The sequence below is a fragment of the Anguilla anguilla genome, chromosome 11 (assembly GCF_013347855.1).
Source record: "Anguilla anguilla isolate fAngAng1 chromosome 11, fAngAng1.pri, whole genome shotgun sequence".
In the NCBI taxonomy this organism is placed as follows: domain Eukaryota; kingdom Metazoa; phylum Chordata; class Actinopteri; order Anguilliformes; family Anguillidae; genus Anguilla; species Anguilla anguilla.
The window spans coordinates 11,078,937-11,093,916 of NC_049211.1; the positions used below are offsets into that span (position 1 = coordinate 11,078,937).

General features: G+C 45.6%; 1 protein-coding gene across 5 annotated transcripts in view; it reads right to left on the reverse strand.

Moving 5' to 3' along the window:
- Window positions 1-14,980, reverse strand: part of kazna (kazrin, periplakin interacting protein a) — a 269,814-nt gene that overhangs the window by 210,061 nt on the left and 44,773 nt on the right. For all 5 annotated transcript variants that reach the window (XR_004761391.1, XM_035381147.1, XM_035381148.1 and 2 more), the window contains exon 2: window positions 9,172-9,329. Coding sequence is in view for 4 of the 5 variants with exons in the window: in XM_035381147.1 (XP_035237038.1) it covers window positions 9,172-9,329 (158 nt within the window). In the remaining variant the exon portion in view is untranslated. The remainder of the gene's footprint in view (window positions 1-9,171; window positions 9,330-14,980) is intronic.

Below are 14,980 nucleotides of genomic sequence, written 5' to 3' on the forward strand. Positions count from 1 at the left end.
TGGCATGGTCCCCTTGCTCGTGTAGAGTGCTCAGACTGCACTCGCAGGCAGTGCTCTTCCTGGTGCACTCCTGAGCCCTTGCCACTTGGCTTAAGCTGCACAACTACGAGCCCAATCGTGCGATTGGATCAAATTCAGAAGAAGTTGGTTGACCTAGATGAGGCTGTTGGCTGAGGTAGGCCTAACAAACGAAATGTCGTTGTTTGTCTTATTGCGTCACAGCACACACCCATGTGCTCACTCTAACACCAAACTCTCCCCCTGTCCCAAGTCTCGCATAAGTCCTCTCCACAGCCCGACTCCACCTGGTAGACTGCCTTAAGGATGAAATTCAGACCTTGTCTGGATCAATACTCACACCTTGGAATCCATTTAAATTGCAGGTTCTTGGCCCGACTGGCACTTTATTCTGCGATTAGTCAATAATTAATTAAGGTGGTGATTGCACTGAAGCCTCTATGGATTCAGACGCTCTTGTAATTAGCGCATTTGCTCTGGTCGTCATTAATCTGTAAGCAGCTTCCCCCCTCCCCACCCCCCATACCCGAGTGCCTATTTATGGGTGACATGGCACTGTGCTCTCGGCACAGATCCCAGGTGAATGTCCTGGCTGATGGGCGTACAAGATGGTGGCAGGCTGGTGGTTGTGGTCACCCAGGCCCCAGTAGTGCCACCTCTCTGTCCTGCTGTGGATCACATGGCATTGGTGCCGGCCACTGGTCCAAAGATGAGGTGGTTTAGCCAGTGGGTGGGGCCCTGACAAGGGGCATACGTAAGAGGGAGTTGGACGGGGGAGGAACGTGGGTGTAAGGCTCGCACAATCTCCCTCCCCGCCCGTCACAATCAATAGTGTAATCACTTTGAGTTTTCCCAGCCAATGGCTCACAGGCCTTGCGCCATTTTTTTCGGAAATGGTGGAGGAAGCTTTCGATAACGGGCCAAAGTTCTCCCCGAACGCGAGCAGAACTGATCCACGGTCAGTTCCATCTGAAACCCCGAGTTCCACTTCAAGTGTAGTCTGAGTAATGCACTCCAATCACCCTCTCACTATGCTATAAATACATTCTCAAAAACTTTCATTTTATCCTTTCATCTTTCATTCGACATTTATTTATTTCTGTCATATTTATTTTGCCAGAAAATAAAAAAACATAGCATTTCATAGAATGGATTTGATTCATTTTAGTCCTCAACATGCTGGACATGAATAATTAATCTGCGAAAATGATAAATGAAGCGACCATTGCTTGAACTGCAAGATGAAAAAGGGGGGACGTAGAAACATTTCAAAATCCAGGGAAAAAAATTGCATTCCCTTTGAAAGAACTGACATCCTACTTTTCTTTTTCATAAACTCAGCAGGATTCCACAGTAGGGTGCACTTGCCCATCACGGGGAGGCAGAAAGAGTCTTTCAATCTGGACTGCATCTTTCCAAGATCGACAAAAAAATAATGTAACATTGATTTAATTCTAGATGGATGACCAACCATCCATACTAATTGTTTTCCACAGAAGTTTCCATCTCCCTTGAATCCTGCTTTTCTTTATCATACCTTCAGCAGGTCTAATTTTATGTGCTTGGGACCGGCTACGGGGTTGCCCTGGAGTCTTCAATCATTAAGATAATTTTATGAAACGTGAGAACAGAAAAGCCAGATTAATCCCACGCAGATTTTATCTCTGCTTCCTCTGAAATGAATCCTTTCAAAACACGATACTTTCTCATCGCTGTCGGTTCTAAGCTAATTACTAAAAATGAGAAGGTTCTACAACATTAACTTGCATCGGAATGTATTATCTAATGAACTGAAATATTTTCCGAAACATTATTTCCTGTAAATTGGTCATGGTATAAGAACCGCAACAAAAAAGAATCATGGGATAACGGCGATTTTACCGAGACTCTTTAATGTTATTTCTGGAAAGGTACAAGAGTCACTTCCATGTGGACCTTCACCCACCCTGGCATCTGCACTGACTCAGTTCAGTTAGTGCGCAACCAAGATTGATTGCAATGTGGAAAGAGGCTGAAGAAAAGGATGCCATCCAAATCCAGCAAAGTTGATGAACAAAAAAATCTTCTAAACCTCATTCACCTGTACAATGCCTCTGCACCCCCCCACCCCCAAACCTTATTAGCCAAAACACTGCCAGCTTAATCCTGTGCTCTGAAGGTCTGGCAGTTCAATTCAATAATTAACATTGCAGTTTTTGGTCATAAGCCATAATTAGTTTAATAGCATTAAACGGATCGTGCTCTGACTGCAAAAATACGGATGAAGCCCCTCCTCAGTCTACTTCCTGATAGGAGGCTGTAGGGAGAAAGTCCTGATAATTAAAGCAACGACTATAAGGATGGAGGGAGAGGGAGAAGAAGAGAAGGAGAGGGAGAGAGTGTGAGAGTGAGAGCGACAGAGAGAGAGAGAGAGAGCTGGCCCCCCAGGGCTGAGTGTAATCTCGTCTGGCCAGATGCACACGGACCCGCTGCTCTGTCCACTGCACAGCGCAGGGCTCACTGGTCAGAGCTCTGGGCTGTCTAATTATCATAGCAGCAGGCAGCCGACTGTGGCACGAGCGCAGAAATGAACTCAGAACTTTATCTTACTTTTCTTGCAGTTTTGGATGAGGGGCCCTGGCGCGGAGCAGAGGCCCAGAGGCAGACAGGGCTTCTGAAGTGATGTACGATATATGTAGCGCTCATCTCCAGGGAGACCCCCTCCTCCTCCACTCGTGCAGCCATTCACAAATGAGAGGTCTGAATGGACACGGCCAGACTAAATCAGAGCCAGCTGGGCAGCAGAAGCTTCACTGCAAACCTCGCTGCCCCTACTGGGTCCCCAACAGCCCAACGTCATACCCCACTAGTCCATGATTCGTCCAGGACGTAGCAACATATCCAACACATTCCCAAAACCCCTCCAACCCCCCACCCCAACCTAGCGCTTAGGCTTTGGAGGGACCATACATACATACGTAGCTCCAAGCCTGATCCCATTGGTTTCCCCTGTATTGTGACCGCAAAACCCTTCCCAGTGTGAGTACATCAAACATCACGCAGTTCCAACCAACCCCACGGTGAAGCCTACAGGCTCCAGGGTAAACCTGCAGAACCGCTGCCAGCACAAGGCTCTCCGGTGACACGCATAAACGCAACCAAGCAACAGCTTTATGCAGAGACAGGGAGTACATCAGGCAGTCAGATTTGTACCTGTGTGTGTGTGTGTGTGTGTGTGTGTGTGTGTGTGTATGGCATGTAATAACACTCAAACGCTTGCCCAAAGTTTTCTGCTACTATTGAAGTGCCTCCCCAGGGAGGGGAACTGACATTCAGACATATGACCCTGACACACCCCCCCCCCCCGCCACGCTAAAATGCAGGTCCCCACTGAAAACATCACAGGAAAGTATTTACCGTCAGCTAGTATCTGACCACTGATCCGGACCCAACCTGGAAATGCTCAGTGGAAGCGTGAGCTGTCCTTGCGTGACCCGTTAACACACACACACACACACACACACACACAACAATTCTGCCTTTTGCAGTTTGTGTCTACTGCATTTTCACAAAAAAATGCTTATGCAGGAATATTCACAGGCAGAAACCTGGCTCGTTTTCACTCAAATGATGCTTTAATAGCGACATTTTCTTTTCTATGCCAGTATTTCACATCACTTGTACAAAAGGAGAATTAATGCATGTAAATTTAATTGCTCTAGGCTTATAAATCAAGCTTGTGCCCTGGAAGAAAAGCAGAAAGACAAGTAGGTGAACTGCAGGCTACTTTGATAGAAAGCTCCTGCAAAAAAAAAGAAGAAAAAACATTTAAGATAACTCCAGTTGTGAGATCTAAAGCTCTTTGGATCACAGTATGCAAATCCAGATTAGAGAGATTAAGACTACGGAGACAGAGGGTGCCCAAAATCACTAATTCACATTTTCCCCTTTAATCTTGCCACAATTCCAGGAGCCCCTCCTTGGGGGGGATTTTTCGTAGGGTTTTGTGTAGCTGTAGTCAGAGACTTTAATGATTGCATTAATGAAGTTTCTACTTGGAGCTACACTGCGAAAATACCATGTCGTAACAACTGTTTCAGTCTTGTAATGAGACTTTTTTTCACCCTCTCTCTAGTAGAAAATATTTGGATGTTTTAAATTACTTTTTGCTTAACAAGTGAAATTGTCTTACCCCATTGGCAAATCTTGAAATGATTGCCTCAACTCATTGGCAATCTTTTTGTCTTATTTGCCAAAAATTAATTTAAATATTTTAGTTTTTATGTCTAAATATAAAAATAAAATACAAATTTTTTTTAAACTTTTTTCAGTGTACAGAGAAGTGACAAGCGGAGAGTAGACCAGGTTGTTTAAATTACATAACCTACACTTCCAAGCATGTGCAATAATACACGCTAAATTGCTTTTAAGTGATGGCATATATTAGAGGTATGTGCTGTTGATGACTGACTGCTATAATATCTGGAACTTTAAACACAATGAGGCTTCACCCTATGAAACCGCAACCATGCTGTATATTTAAAGTGAGGCTATTTTTCCTCCCACAGAAATCTAATTATTGTGTCCTAATGCATAGATGTGAAATAGTACACTTAAACTGCAGCACTTTCAAAGAATAGTTCTTCATATCAGCTAAAGACAGTTTTCTGATCAAACCATAATGTTTATGTAGCAGGGTGGAGGCTGCAGGGTGGCAAGGCCTGGTGGAGGGTACCGGAAGGGGGGGTGGAGTGGAGTGGGGTGGGGTGCAGGGTGGAGGGATGGGGAGGGGGTACGGGTGCTCCACATACTTCCGGGATCCCCAGGTGGCTGTCAATGTCATTGTGGCCAAGGAGCACTGACATCCCTCTCCCGCACAACCGTGTGGTAGTGGGGGGGGTGGGGGTTGGGCAGGGCGGGGGCACAGCTGGCCAGAGAAGCACTCTTTTTTCTCTCTTTGAAAAGTGGCATAAAAATGGGGGTGGGGGGGGGGGGAGAGATGGGGGGAGGCGATGGAAATGGCCGCAGTTCAAACCCCCTTATTCCTCTCTGCTTGACTCAAGGACACAGCAGATGGGAGATAGAAGCGCAGAGAGCTGAATTACCTTCACTCTGGTGACCCCGCCCCCCTGCTTCAACACAAGAGCCATGCCCGGTCACGTCGCACATGTGACCATCTCCATATTAAAGTGGCTCGGAATGACGGACGCTCAAAATGGGCCCTGATTACAGGCGAGCAGAGACACGCTCACGCCAGACGGGCGATGCCCCCCCTCCCCACCCCCCCCGAGTGTAACCGAAATGACAGGTGGAGGGGAGGGGAGCGGTGCCCCCCTCGCTGGAGCCCGAACCGCCCCGCTTCTGCCGCATATCAGCGCCGAGGGACGCGCGCTCGGCCACTCGACAGTCTGCGCACGTCTCCTCCGGCGTGTAAGTGGATTTTCCCCGGGCTTTGAACATTAAACACGCTTTTTAGCCTCGAAAAAGAGAAAAGGCAGGAGAGGAGGCTCTTCTGCGGGGGCTTTATCGGCCTGTTGCACCGGGACGCCTTTCACAGCACCTCACCGCCCCCCCGCCCCCCCCTCCCCTCAGGGGCCCCCACGCTCGTGGGGCAGGGGCCCCAAGGGTAAGGAGCCCCCGGGCGACAAAGATGAGCCAAAGACTTAACGGGGCCAGCTACGGTAGCAGGTGGCAAACGCAGGGCAACGTCTGCTCACAGAGCTGGAACTGCGCCTCATGATTGCACACACACATCAAAACAGCTCGCATCAAAACATGTAATCAAGTCAGAGTTTCCGCAAGTGCCCTGAAAACTCAAAGCGCTGGCAAATCTCGCTCTGCGGTGAACAGGTAAAGGCTGAGGTAAAAATATAACCCACAAATTATGTATGTAAACACCGTTACATGCTGTATGTTTCTGAAATGAAAGATGCTCTCATAAGTATGACAGAGAATTATCTTACTCCACCACCTGCAAGACCTGAAGAAAGCCCTTAGCCAGCAGGTGCCCCTGTCACACACTTCAGCTGGGATGTTCTGTCAGTTAGCAACTATCATTTCCGGAGGAATTACATTATTTCTGGTGGACTGCTTCTATGCAGGTGTCTCTCGGATACAAGGCGGAGCTGCACTTTCACTGCACCATTCAGCACAGTTAGACCGCAGGGACCAGGGCAGCCAGAGGAGGCGCTCTTCCACGACAAGATGAGGAGGAAATCCTGCTTAATGAAACCATCCCTCCTTGATCAATGTTGCCTCTGCATTTCTTTGGAAAACCCTTATCTTGTTCCTGTAGTGTAGTACAATGGGTAAGGAACAATGGCAGTGTTTCAGTATATATCCGGCTGTATAAATGGATGCAATGTAAATGCTATGTGAAAACGTTGTGTAAGTCACTCTGGATAAGAGCGTCTGCTAAATTCCTGCTAAATGTAATGTAACGCATTCCAGTGATCTACTATGGTTCGGTAATTACTCAAGACTCATTTGTTATACACAAAGACTGTGCAGAAAAGCCGTGCATGTGTAAAGCATTATAAAAAATAAGAGGAATATCATAAACAAATCCATCAAGCATCAAGCAGCCAACAAGATAAGCTAACGGAGCTCAAATGACATGTGTCATCGTTTCTGTAGAAATCTAATGTAAGTGAAGAATTTCAGTCAGATTGTGTTGTGCAGGAAATGACCTTACCCTGACCCTTTTTTTTTTTTTTTTTTTTTTTTTTTAAGACTGAGCAAAGGGGTGAAACAATCCCGCCATTGTCAGAAACCCCTGGGTCAGGGGATGGGCACCACAATTACATCTCGGCTTTTATTGAAAAGAAGCAAGTTTTCATTTTCCACGTCACGACATGATGGCCCACAATCCTTTGCATGTCATCCTCAGAATCTCAGAGATAGAATGTGTTGCTACTGCCACAGCCTGCCCGATTCATTGCCATGCCAACACCATTCACGATAACGGAACGAGGAGGCTTTGAACCAATCTGCAAGAAGAGCTCATTTTAACAGCTACTTTCGGCAATAACAAAGCCATTGTGAACTACTTACGCTGCTCTTCACTACTCACAAGTCAGCATTTGCGGAAAACCGTTTGTCTGTTTCGAGTCACAAGTGGTTTTCAGGCTGACAGAAATGGTTCTATTATTTTGACTTTGCATCCCTCCCTCCCTCTACAAAGGGAGCACATTCCAGCTGCCCCCCCCCCCAACCCCCATCATCTTATGCAAGATGTCTGAAGGACAGTGTCTGCAAGGTCACTAGGAAGTTATGTGCGAGAGGGGGGAAGAGATACAGCCAAGCGCAGGGTCCTGATAAAGTGCCCGCTGTTTCACGACGTTCCTGTCAGCTTTATCAGCTAAGGGCCCGTTAAAGGGAAGCCGAACGGTGCGAATCACGCTCTTGCGCAAATTCATTCCGCTATTAACGGATCCGCGGTGTCGCCTTTCACAAATGCGAGCTGAACTGCGGCGCCCAAACGCACCCCCTCCCCCCCCCCCCCCCCCCCCGCCCCTTCCTCCCCCCGCCCTTCCACAGACATGACATGACTCGGGCTCCCCAGAGTGATTGATTCCACACAGATTCACTCTGAGGAACTGTTGGAGGTTCCGTTCTGAATAACCGGCACGCCGAGGATGATCTCCGCCAGCCCGTAGAAGGCAATTAACATGAGTCATCGACATAATCCATTCAGTCCTAATCACGCTCCGACTTCAAATGATCTCACAAATAAGGGCCATCCATCTCAGGCGCTGCTGTCTTCGGGAGGAAGACGGGGACTTACTGAGACCGCAGGCGGGGGGGGGGGGGGGGGGGGGAGGAGGCTTTGCGAGTGACACATCCTCTGTTCGGCACCCCAGCCCACTTCTCCTTTCAACTCAAGGTAGAAGTGACTCTCTCCTTTTGCTCATCAGAAGCTCTCAGAATAAGCCTTACGTGTCATCAAGCCATTTCCCCGCGGGGTTCACCAGCATGGGAGCGCACTGACAGGACTTATTTCTGAGACATCCTCGGCTGTACATCACCGTAGCTGTTAGGCGGGAATGTAAAAGCCAACCGGAGTGAAATCTACATGACACCATGTAAAAAGAAAACTATATATACACACACTCTCTGTCTCTCCTCTTCCTTTCTATATATACACAGTATATACATTGAGCTCCACAATGTTTGGGAAAAAGATGTATTTTTTCTTGATTTGGCTCTCTACTCTACAATTTCAGATTCACATGTGGTTAAAGTGCACTCTCAGCTCATATTAAGAGTTTTTATAATAGGCAGCTTATATTTTGTAGAAATAACAGAATTTTTTTTATACATTGACCCTCCACTTCAGGGCAGCATGATGTTTGGGACAAATCACAGGTGTATTCAATTGCTTACTTAGTACAGGTATAAAGTATAAGCCTTCAGTATCTACTCTTGATTCTAGGCTTTTACTTGCCTTTGGAGTCTGTTATTGGTGTTTGTCAACATGCGGACCGGAGTTGTGCCAATGAAAGTCAAGGAAGCCATTATGAGGCCGAGAAATAAGAAAAAACTGAGACAGAGACCCAACCGTAGTCTTACCAAAATCAACTGTCTGGAACATCATTGAGGAGAAAGAGAGCACTAGTGTGCGCAGTAATTGCAAAGGGCCTGGCCCAAACCATAAAAAACAGCCACCAAACCAAGGGCTGTCCAGATACTTTGGGTCATATATGTAGTGTGTGTGTGTGTGTATTTCTTACCTTAAATCATCATTGTTATGTAAACACAGGAATTACACATGTAAACTGTGCATAAAGACATGAGGAAATGCCACATCAAAAGCCTTATTCACATGAAAGAAAAATCCCAGATCACCAGCATTTGTTCGGTGGGAGGCATCCAGGCAGATTATGATTAGCTCCCAAATAACAGATGTTTCATATATGGATGAAGGACCGAAAAATAGATTTCGATTTTTTCCTTTGCATTTTTAGTACTTTGAGCAGAGCGTGGGGCCCATCTGTTTTTTTAGCAAGCAATTGTTGGGAGGGTGTATCTTCAGAAAGGAACTATCCATTATATGTTGCCAGAGAGAATTTGGTGAAGTCATTCAGTGAGATCAACATGAGTGACACATGTAGGACAGCAGGGTGATGTCACTCCCTCCTCCCCCCTCCCCCTCTCCCTCTCCCTCCCCCTCACCTGGGCATCCATCAGCAGGTGTCGCATCAGTGTCATGGACTTCTTCAGCGTCTCCTTCTCGCTGGGCAGGAAGGCGCCATCTTCATCGTTGAGGGCCTTGGGCCGGTTCACCATGAAGTGGGCGATCTGGTCATTCAGGCTGTTCAGGGACTGCACGGCTGTGGGAGAAGGAAGGACGAGACGCAGGCAGTCAGCCCCCAGCCCGTCACCACACCCTCCCCCTAACATACACCTCTCGTCTGGCTGCGGTCCCATTTCATGCCTGAGTGTTAAAAGCAACCTAAAGCGTGATCCAGCACCATTCAAAATACAGTATGTGTGATCAACTGATGCTTGAAATGCATTAGAGGTAGTTGTTGAGGAAGCCAGCGGAGATGAGCTTGAACACTGAAATTAAGGACCTGTTTTTGGCAGGTGTTTACAGCTATAGCACGGTGATGCTCTTGCTTTATTCTGCTGGCTAGAAAATGACCATTTTCTATCCCAAAACCCAAAGGTACCCCTAAACACAAAGTACATGTATATGCCTTATGTGCCCACAGAGAACTTGTCTATGTTTGCTGTCAGGCAATATTTCTGCTTTTGATCCAACATTTATGTGCATCATCTTCATCCTACGTAACTTCTGGTTTACAGCTGCGACTTATACGTGGCCTACAGCAGCTGCAGCTACTTCGATGTCACAGCACAATTTATCCATATTTCACACCCATAAGTCCCTCCATCTCAGTTGTCGTCTTACTCCTCCCTCCACCTCACCAGGGCATCGCTGTCTGATTTGCATATAAAACACTCCTTTTAATGGAGGCTGTCGTTATGTCTCCCATATACATTTACCACATCTACCAGCATCCTAACCTGGCCATTCAGAAAGGTTTGCAGCCCGTTTCCACTTGAGCTGTAAACCAGCTGAAGCTCGACATAGCACCGCTGCGTCGGACGTATCGTCTGGGGTTCTCGTTTAAGTAAAACATGGGCATAATAAAAAGAAATAACCACTGGCTTTTCCAGGGTTCGTAAAGGCAGAAAAAAAACGAGTGTCTGCCGTCACACCCAATGTCGTCAACAAGAGAACACGAGAGAGACTCCCAGAGGGAGCCTGCCCGTGTGTTTCTATTGAGGGATTTGCTCTTTAAGATATTCTGCCAGGAATGATCATGTACTGTGCGTACAAAGCACGTGTACACGCCTGTACACAGTATCGCAGCACGCAGCATAGACAAAGGCTAGTGTCAAAGATAAAGTGTTGCTTTATTTGTGCTGGTTATCGCCGGCACCCCAGTAGAAAAGCCTCAAAAGCAGACGATTCATTGAAGGAATGCTGCTGTTGTGCCTACAAGTAATTTGCACTCAAGGCCAGAGCACCAGGAAAAGGAGAACGGAGAGTGAGAGGCAGAAAACAGCTGCCACACCAGAGAAAATGAAACTGTGGCTGATATCTGCATTAAGGACTTAGGGGGGTGGGAGGTGCTACTGCAAGTGCACACACAAAAAAGCAAAACCATAGCAGGGAGCGGAGTGGGCCTAATCATTTTATTCGCTCCCCTGGATCCCCAAATGTAGGGACACCACCGGCCAGAGAGCATCTTCTGCCCAAGCAACACGACAACATTTCCGTCAGTGCTACCGAAAATGGGACCGGGCTACTCTGTGACCCAACAACAATAAACAAATAAATAAATAAAAATCTGCCATCCCAGTCCTGCTCCAGATCCCCTACTGTTTGAAGGCCTGTTCCCTTCAACAAAGGGGGAGGGTGGGGATGGGGGTTAATTAAAGTGTCACCCCACAAGAGAACAGCAGAATGTCACTCCAGAGCTGATTTCTGAAACCTCCAGATATACAGTAAACAAAACGCTACGCAGGCCTGATGGTTTTACAGCCTCCTGTAAATCACTCCCATTATCCTGCCCTCCCGTTGAGGGAGATGAAACCCACTGAAGAGTCATCCAGCAAATATAATTCATCTTAAAGGGTCACCTCTAGCCTCCCCTTCCGGGCTCCTAGCTCTTTGCTGTCAGGCTGCTGGACAAATGTACCCTAAACTAGATAGAACCACCCACAATCGAGGGCAAGAAACTGCTGATTGAGCAAATAGAGGACAGTTGAATTAACGAATCAGGGGAGGCAGTGTTTGTGAAGAATTTCTAAAGCTATTCAGTAGCAAGAAGCAATGGTCTTTGTTTGAAAATAAATTTTAAAAATACATTTGTTTGAAACCCTTTCATTGACAGAATTGAATGAAAACAGTATACCTCCAAAGCAAAATATTCTATAATGTGATGTTCTTATTGAGCCTGGTCAGCTAGAAAACTAGATTGCAGCATGCTAGTTAGCCTGGTCAGGTCATTAAGAAACCAAATTTTCTCTCCAATTCACCATCTGTGACCAGATTACATTGTTGCCCATTACAGTAGATGTCTATTCCTCTGTTTGGACGCATTTGCCAAGCCAAGATATCTGAGTCTTAAAGAGCCTCAAATCAGTGACAGAGTCTATGGTAACCTATCAATAGGAACACCAGTGCTAACCCAAGGAGACAGTCAAATCAGACTAACAAAGTCAAAGCTGTCCACCTGGGGACTGCATATGCAACATATACTAAGGTATTAGTATCAGTATCAGTATCAGTATTAGTATTGGTATTGGTATTGGTATCCCATCCATTCATTATCTATACCCACTTATCCCAACCAGGGTCATGAGGGTGCTGGAGCCTATCCCAGCATGCATTTGGAGAGAGGCAGGAATACACCCTGGACAGGCTGGTAATTTATCACAGGGCACACACTCCATTCACTCACACACTCAATTTAGAGTCTCCAGTTACCCTACCTGCATGTCTTTGGACTGCAGGAAGAAACCGGAGTACCCAAAGGAAACCCACACAAACAGGGGGAAAACATGCAAACTCCACACACAAACCCAGGACCTTCTTGCTGTCAGGCAATAGGTGTTACCCACTGCCCCACCGTGCCACCCTAGTAAATCAGTATTAGTATTAGCATGTGCACTGTATACCACAGCAATCAATTATGTACTCAACAGCATGTGCAGTGCGCACTGAAATTGTCCAATAGATTGCACACCTTTCAAATACATTGTTATACTTCACCTGAAATGGCCACACAGAGAAAGCCTACACAGATTTGTGTCACTACAGCTTGTAATCTCTTTCATGTGACCCAGTGCCGCTCAATTCAGGTTCAAGGGAATCAGTCTCGTGCCATCAAGTGCCAACTTTATGCCTCAATCACCATTTCCTCACAAGGAGGTGGCAACATGCTTCAAGCACATGACCATCATCTTCCAAGACTTACGAATTCTTTCAAATCTGAAATTTTACAGGTACTAATACCTCAGCTACAAGAGACGTACTGGTTCAGTGGGTCAAATTAACATTTTAGTTTAGTTTAGTTTAAATCAGGGAGAACAGATTACATCTACCCACACAGGTCCTAGGGATCCTCCCAATGTCCCTGGAGGAGAACACAATTAACGCTCCTGAAGAGGAGAACTGAGATTTTAAATTGGTTCCAAGTTTATCCTTTCATTTTTACACAGCCGACACAGTGAAATGTTATTACCACTCATTATCTCAAGTTAAGCAAAGGACTTCTTTAAAATTCTGTTAAAATAACTCCGATGTTGCGTTGTGCTGTATAACAGGGTTTCTGCTCCCAGGTCAAACTTGCGATCTTCAATCCAAATCTTTTTTCATAAAAATTGTTTCACAAAATAAATGCAGTATAAAAAACTTGGATTTGATTATGCATCTCTAAAATATGCTACAGTATTTAAAATAGAGGTTTTTATTATTTTGCGGTGGCAATGCAAAAACTTTTTGAAACAAGGATTGAACCTTCACTATGAACAGGACTTCATGGCAACGGTTCATGCGGGTTTAAAAGCATAGTTCACCTTCTGGGTTTTTTTCATATCATTTTAAGTTTAAGTTTTATTGTATGGCTGTTTTTGATGACCAACCAGGTTGACAATGGCTGGAACAACACACACTGCATTAGTATGACTACTCAACCTAAGTCTTATTGCTCCACATACACTGCTAGGGGACTACACCACCATCTAATGGATGTAATGCAAGTGCAATATTGGGGCTAATATCTTCTTGGGAAGCCTCAGAGACCAAACATGGAGTGGCATTTCTTTTGGTCCCTTACCACCAGTCGAAAATTCCAAGAGACATTAAGAGCAGGTGTATTGATTGAGATATGCTCTGTGGATAGGACAGGCTGTGCACTATGGCCATCGGGGCTTCCCGGTGCCTTGACCAAGCACAGAGTACGTCATCCTGGTCATTCAGCACTTCAACTCCAATGGCAAACAGTCAAGAAATTGTTCTTTTACCTTATAACGCTTCATGGGGGTGACATTTGTTACCGTTCTGTCGCAGTTTCCCCCTTTTCCCAGCTTGGCGACAGGAAGATTGACCCAGGGGGTCTGCTGGCTTTTTGGGAAAAGGGGGAGGGGATCTGGAGCTGCTAGAGTTGCAGCATAACTCAAAAATCTCAGAAAAAACATTTTCCCAGGCAGTCTAGCTCTTTTCGGTTACCATGAAATGGAGCATTCTGGGGTTTTTTTGTCTAAAGCAAGAAAATGCACTTAAAGTAACTACAGAGCAGCTTGTACAGGGATGTTGACATTTCCAGAGGCTGGAAATATGAATAGATTTTATGGCTTTTATTCAGAACAACAAACATTAATATGCATGTTTTTAAAACCACTCCAGCACTGCTCTCCTCCCGCACAGTACTCCCAGCCTGCATGTTCCACAGCAGATAGTTCCAACCAAAAATAACGTTAAACTTTTTCTTTTCTTTTTTTTGAAGAACAGCTGGGTAATACATGCACATACAACCTGAAGGCAGAAAGTCAGTGCACATGCTGCTTTAGAAGTGCATTTACTGTACTTGCTCTAGACCACAAACCCCCGAATGCCTCTTCACCAGCCACTGTAAAGCCAGCAGAGGTTGAAAACATTTTAAATATCCTTATCTGCACATGAAACTGCATGGGCCAATCAGAAACATCCAATAAAACTTAAAAAACCCAGGAAGTGAAGTCAGCCAGTGTTCCTGAACGTACAGCAGAACTGTTTCCTCCAAATTGTTCTCCAGGTGCACTCAGTGAGCAACAGCCAATGCCTACTCACATTAGGCATTCTTCCCATGTAGGAAACACATTGCAATCTAATTATAATTGCTAACGGTAATGAAACCTTGCACACAGTCAAACTAAAACCTACCACAGATCAATCCAATGATGATCACGTGATTTGCGGCACTGAAGTTACCAGTGGTAGGACAGGGCGGTACAGAACTAACCTCACAGAATAAATCTCATTGTTCTGAATTACCCAGTGCCGAAGAACAGGTCAGTACTGTATTAATATCACTGTGTTGAATTACCCAGTGCCGAAGAACAGGTCAGTACTCTATTAATATCACTGTGTTGAATTACCCAGTGCCGAAGAACAGGTCAGTACTGTATTAATATCACTGTGTTGAATTAGCCTGTGGTAGAACAGGTCAGTACTGTATTAATCTCACAGTATGAATCTCACTTTGCTGAATTAGCCAGTGTGGTAGAACATGTGGTCAGTACTTTATTTATCTCACCGTGTCAAATTGGTGTTAGAAACTGGAAACATTGCCGTTTCCATTTTTGTTCATTACCTGCAATAATAAATCAAGAAAACTGGTTACATTTTTTTAATGGTCTAGATAAACCACCGAATAAAGTGCAGTAATTGAAAGTGACCTTATAAAATAAAATAAAAACACAGCTA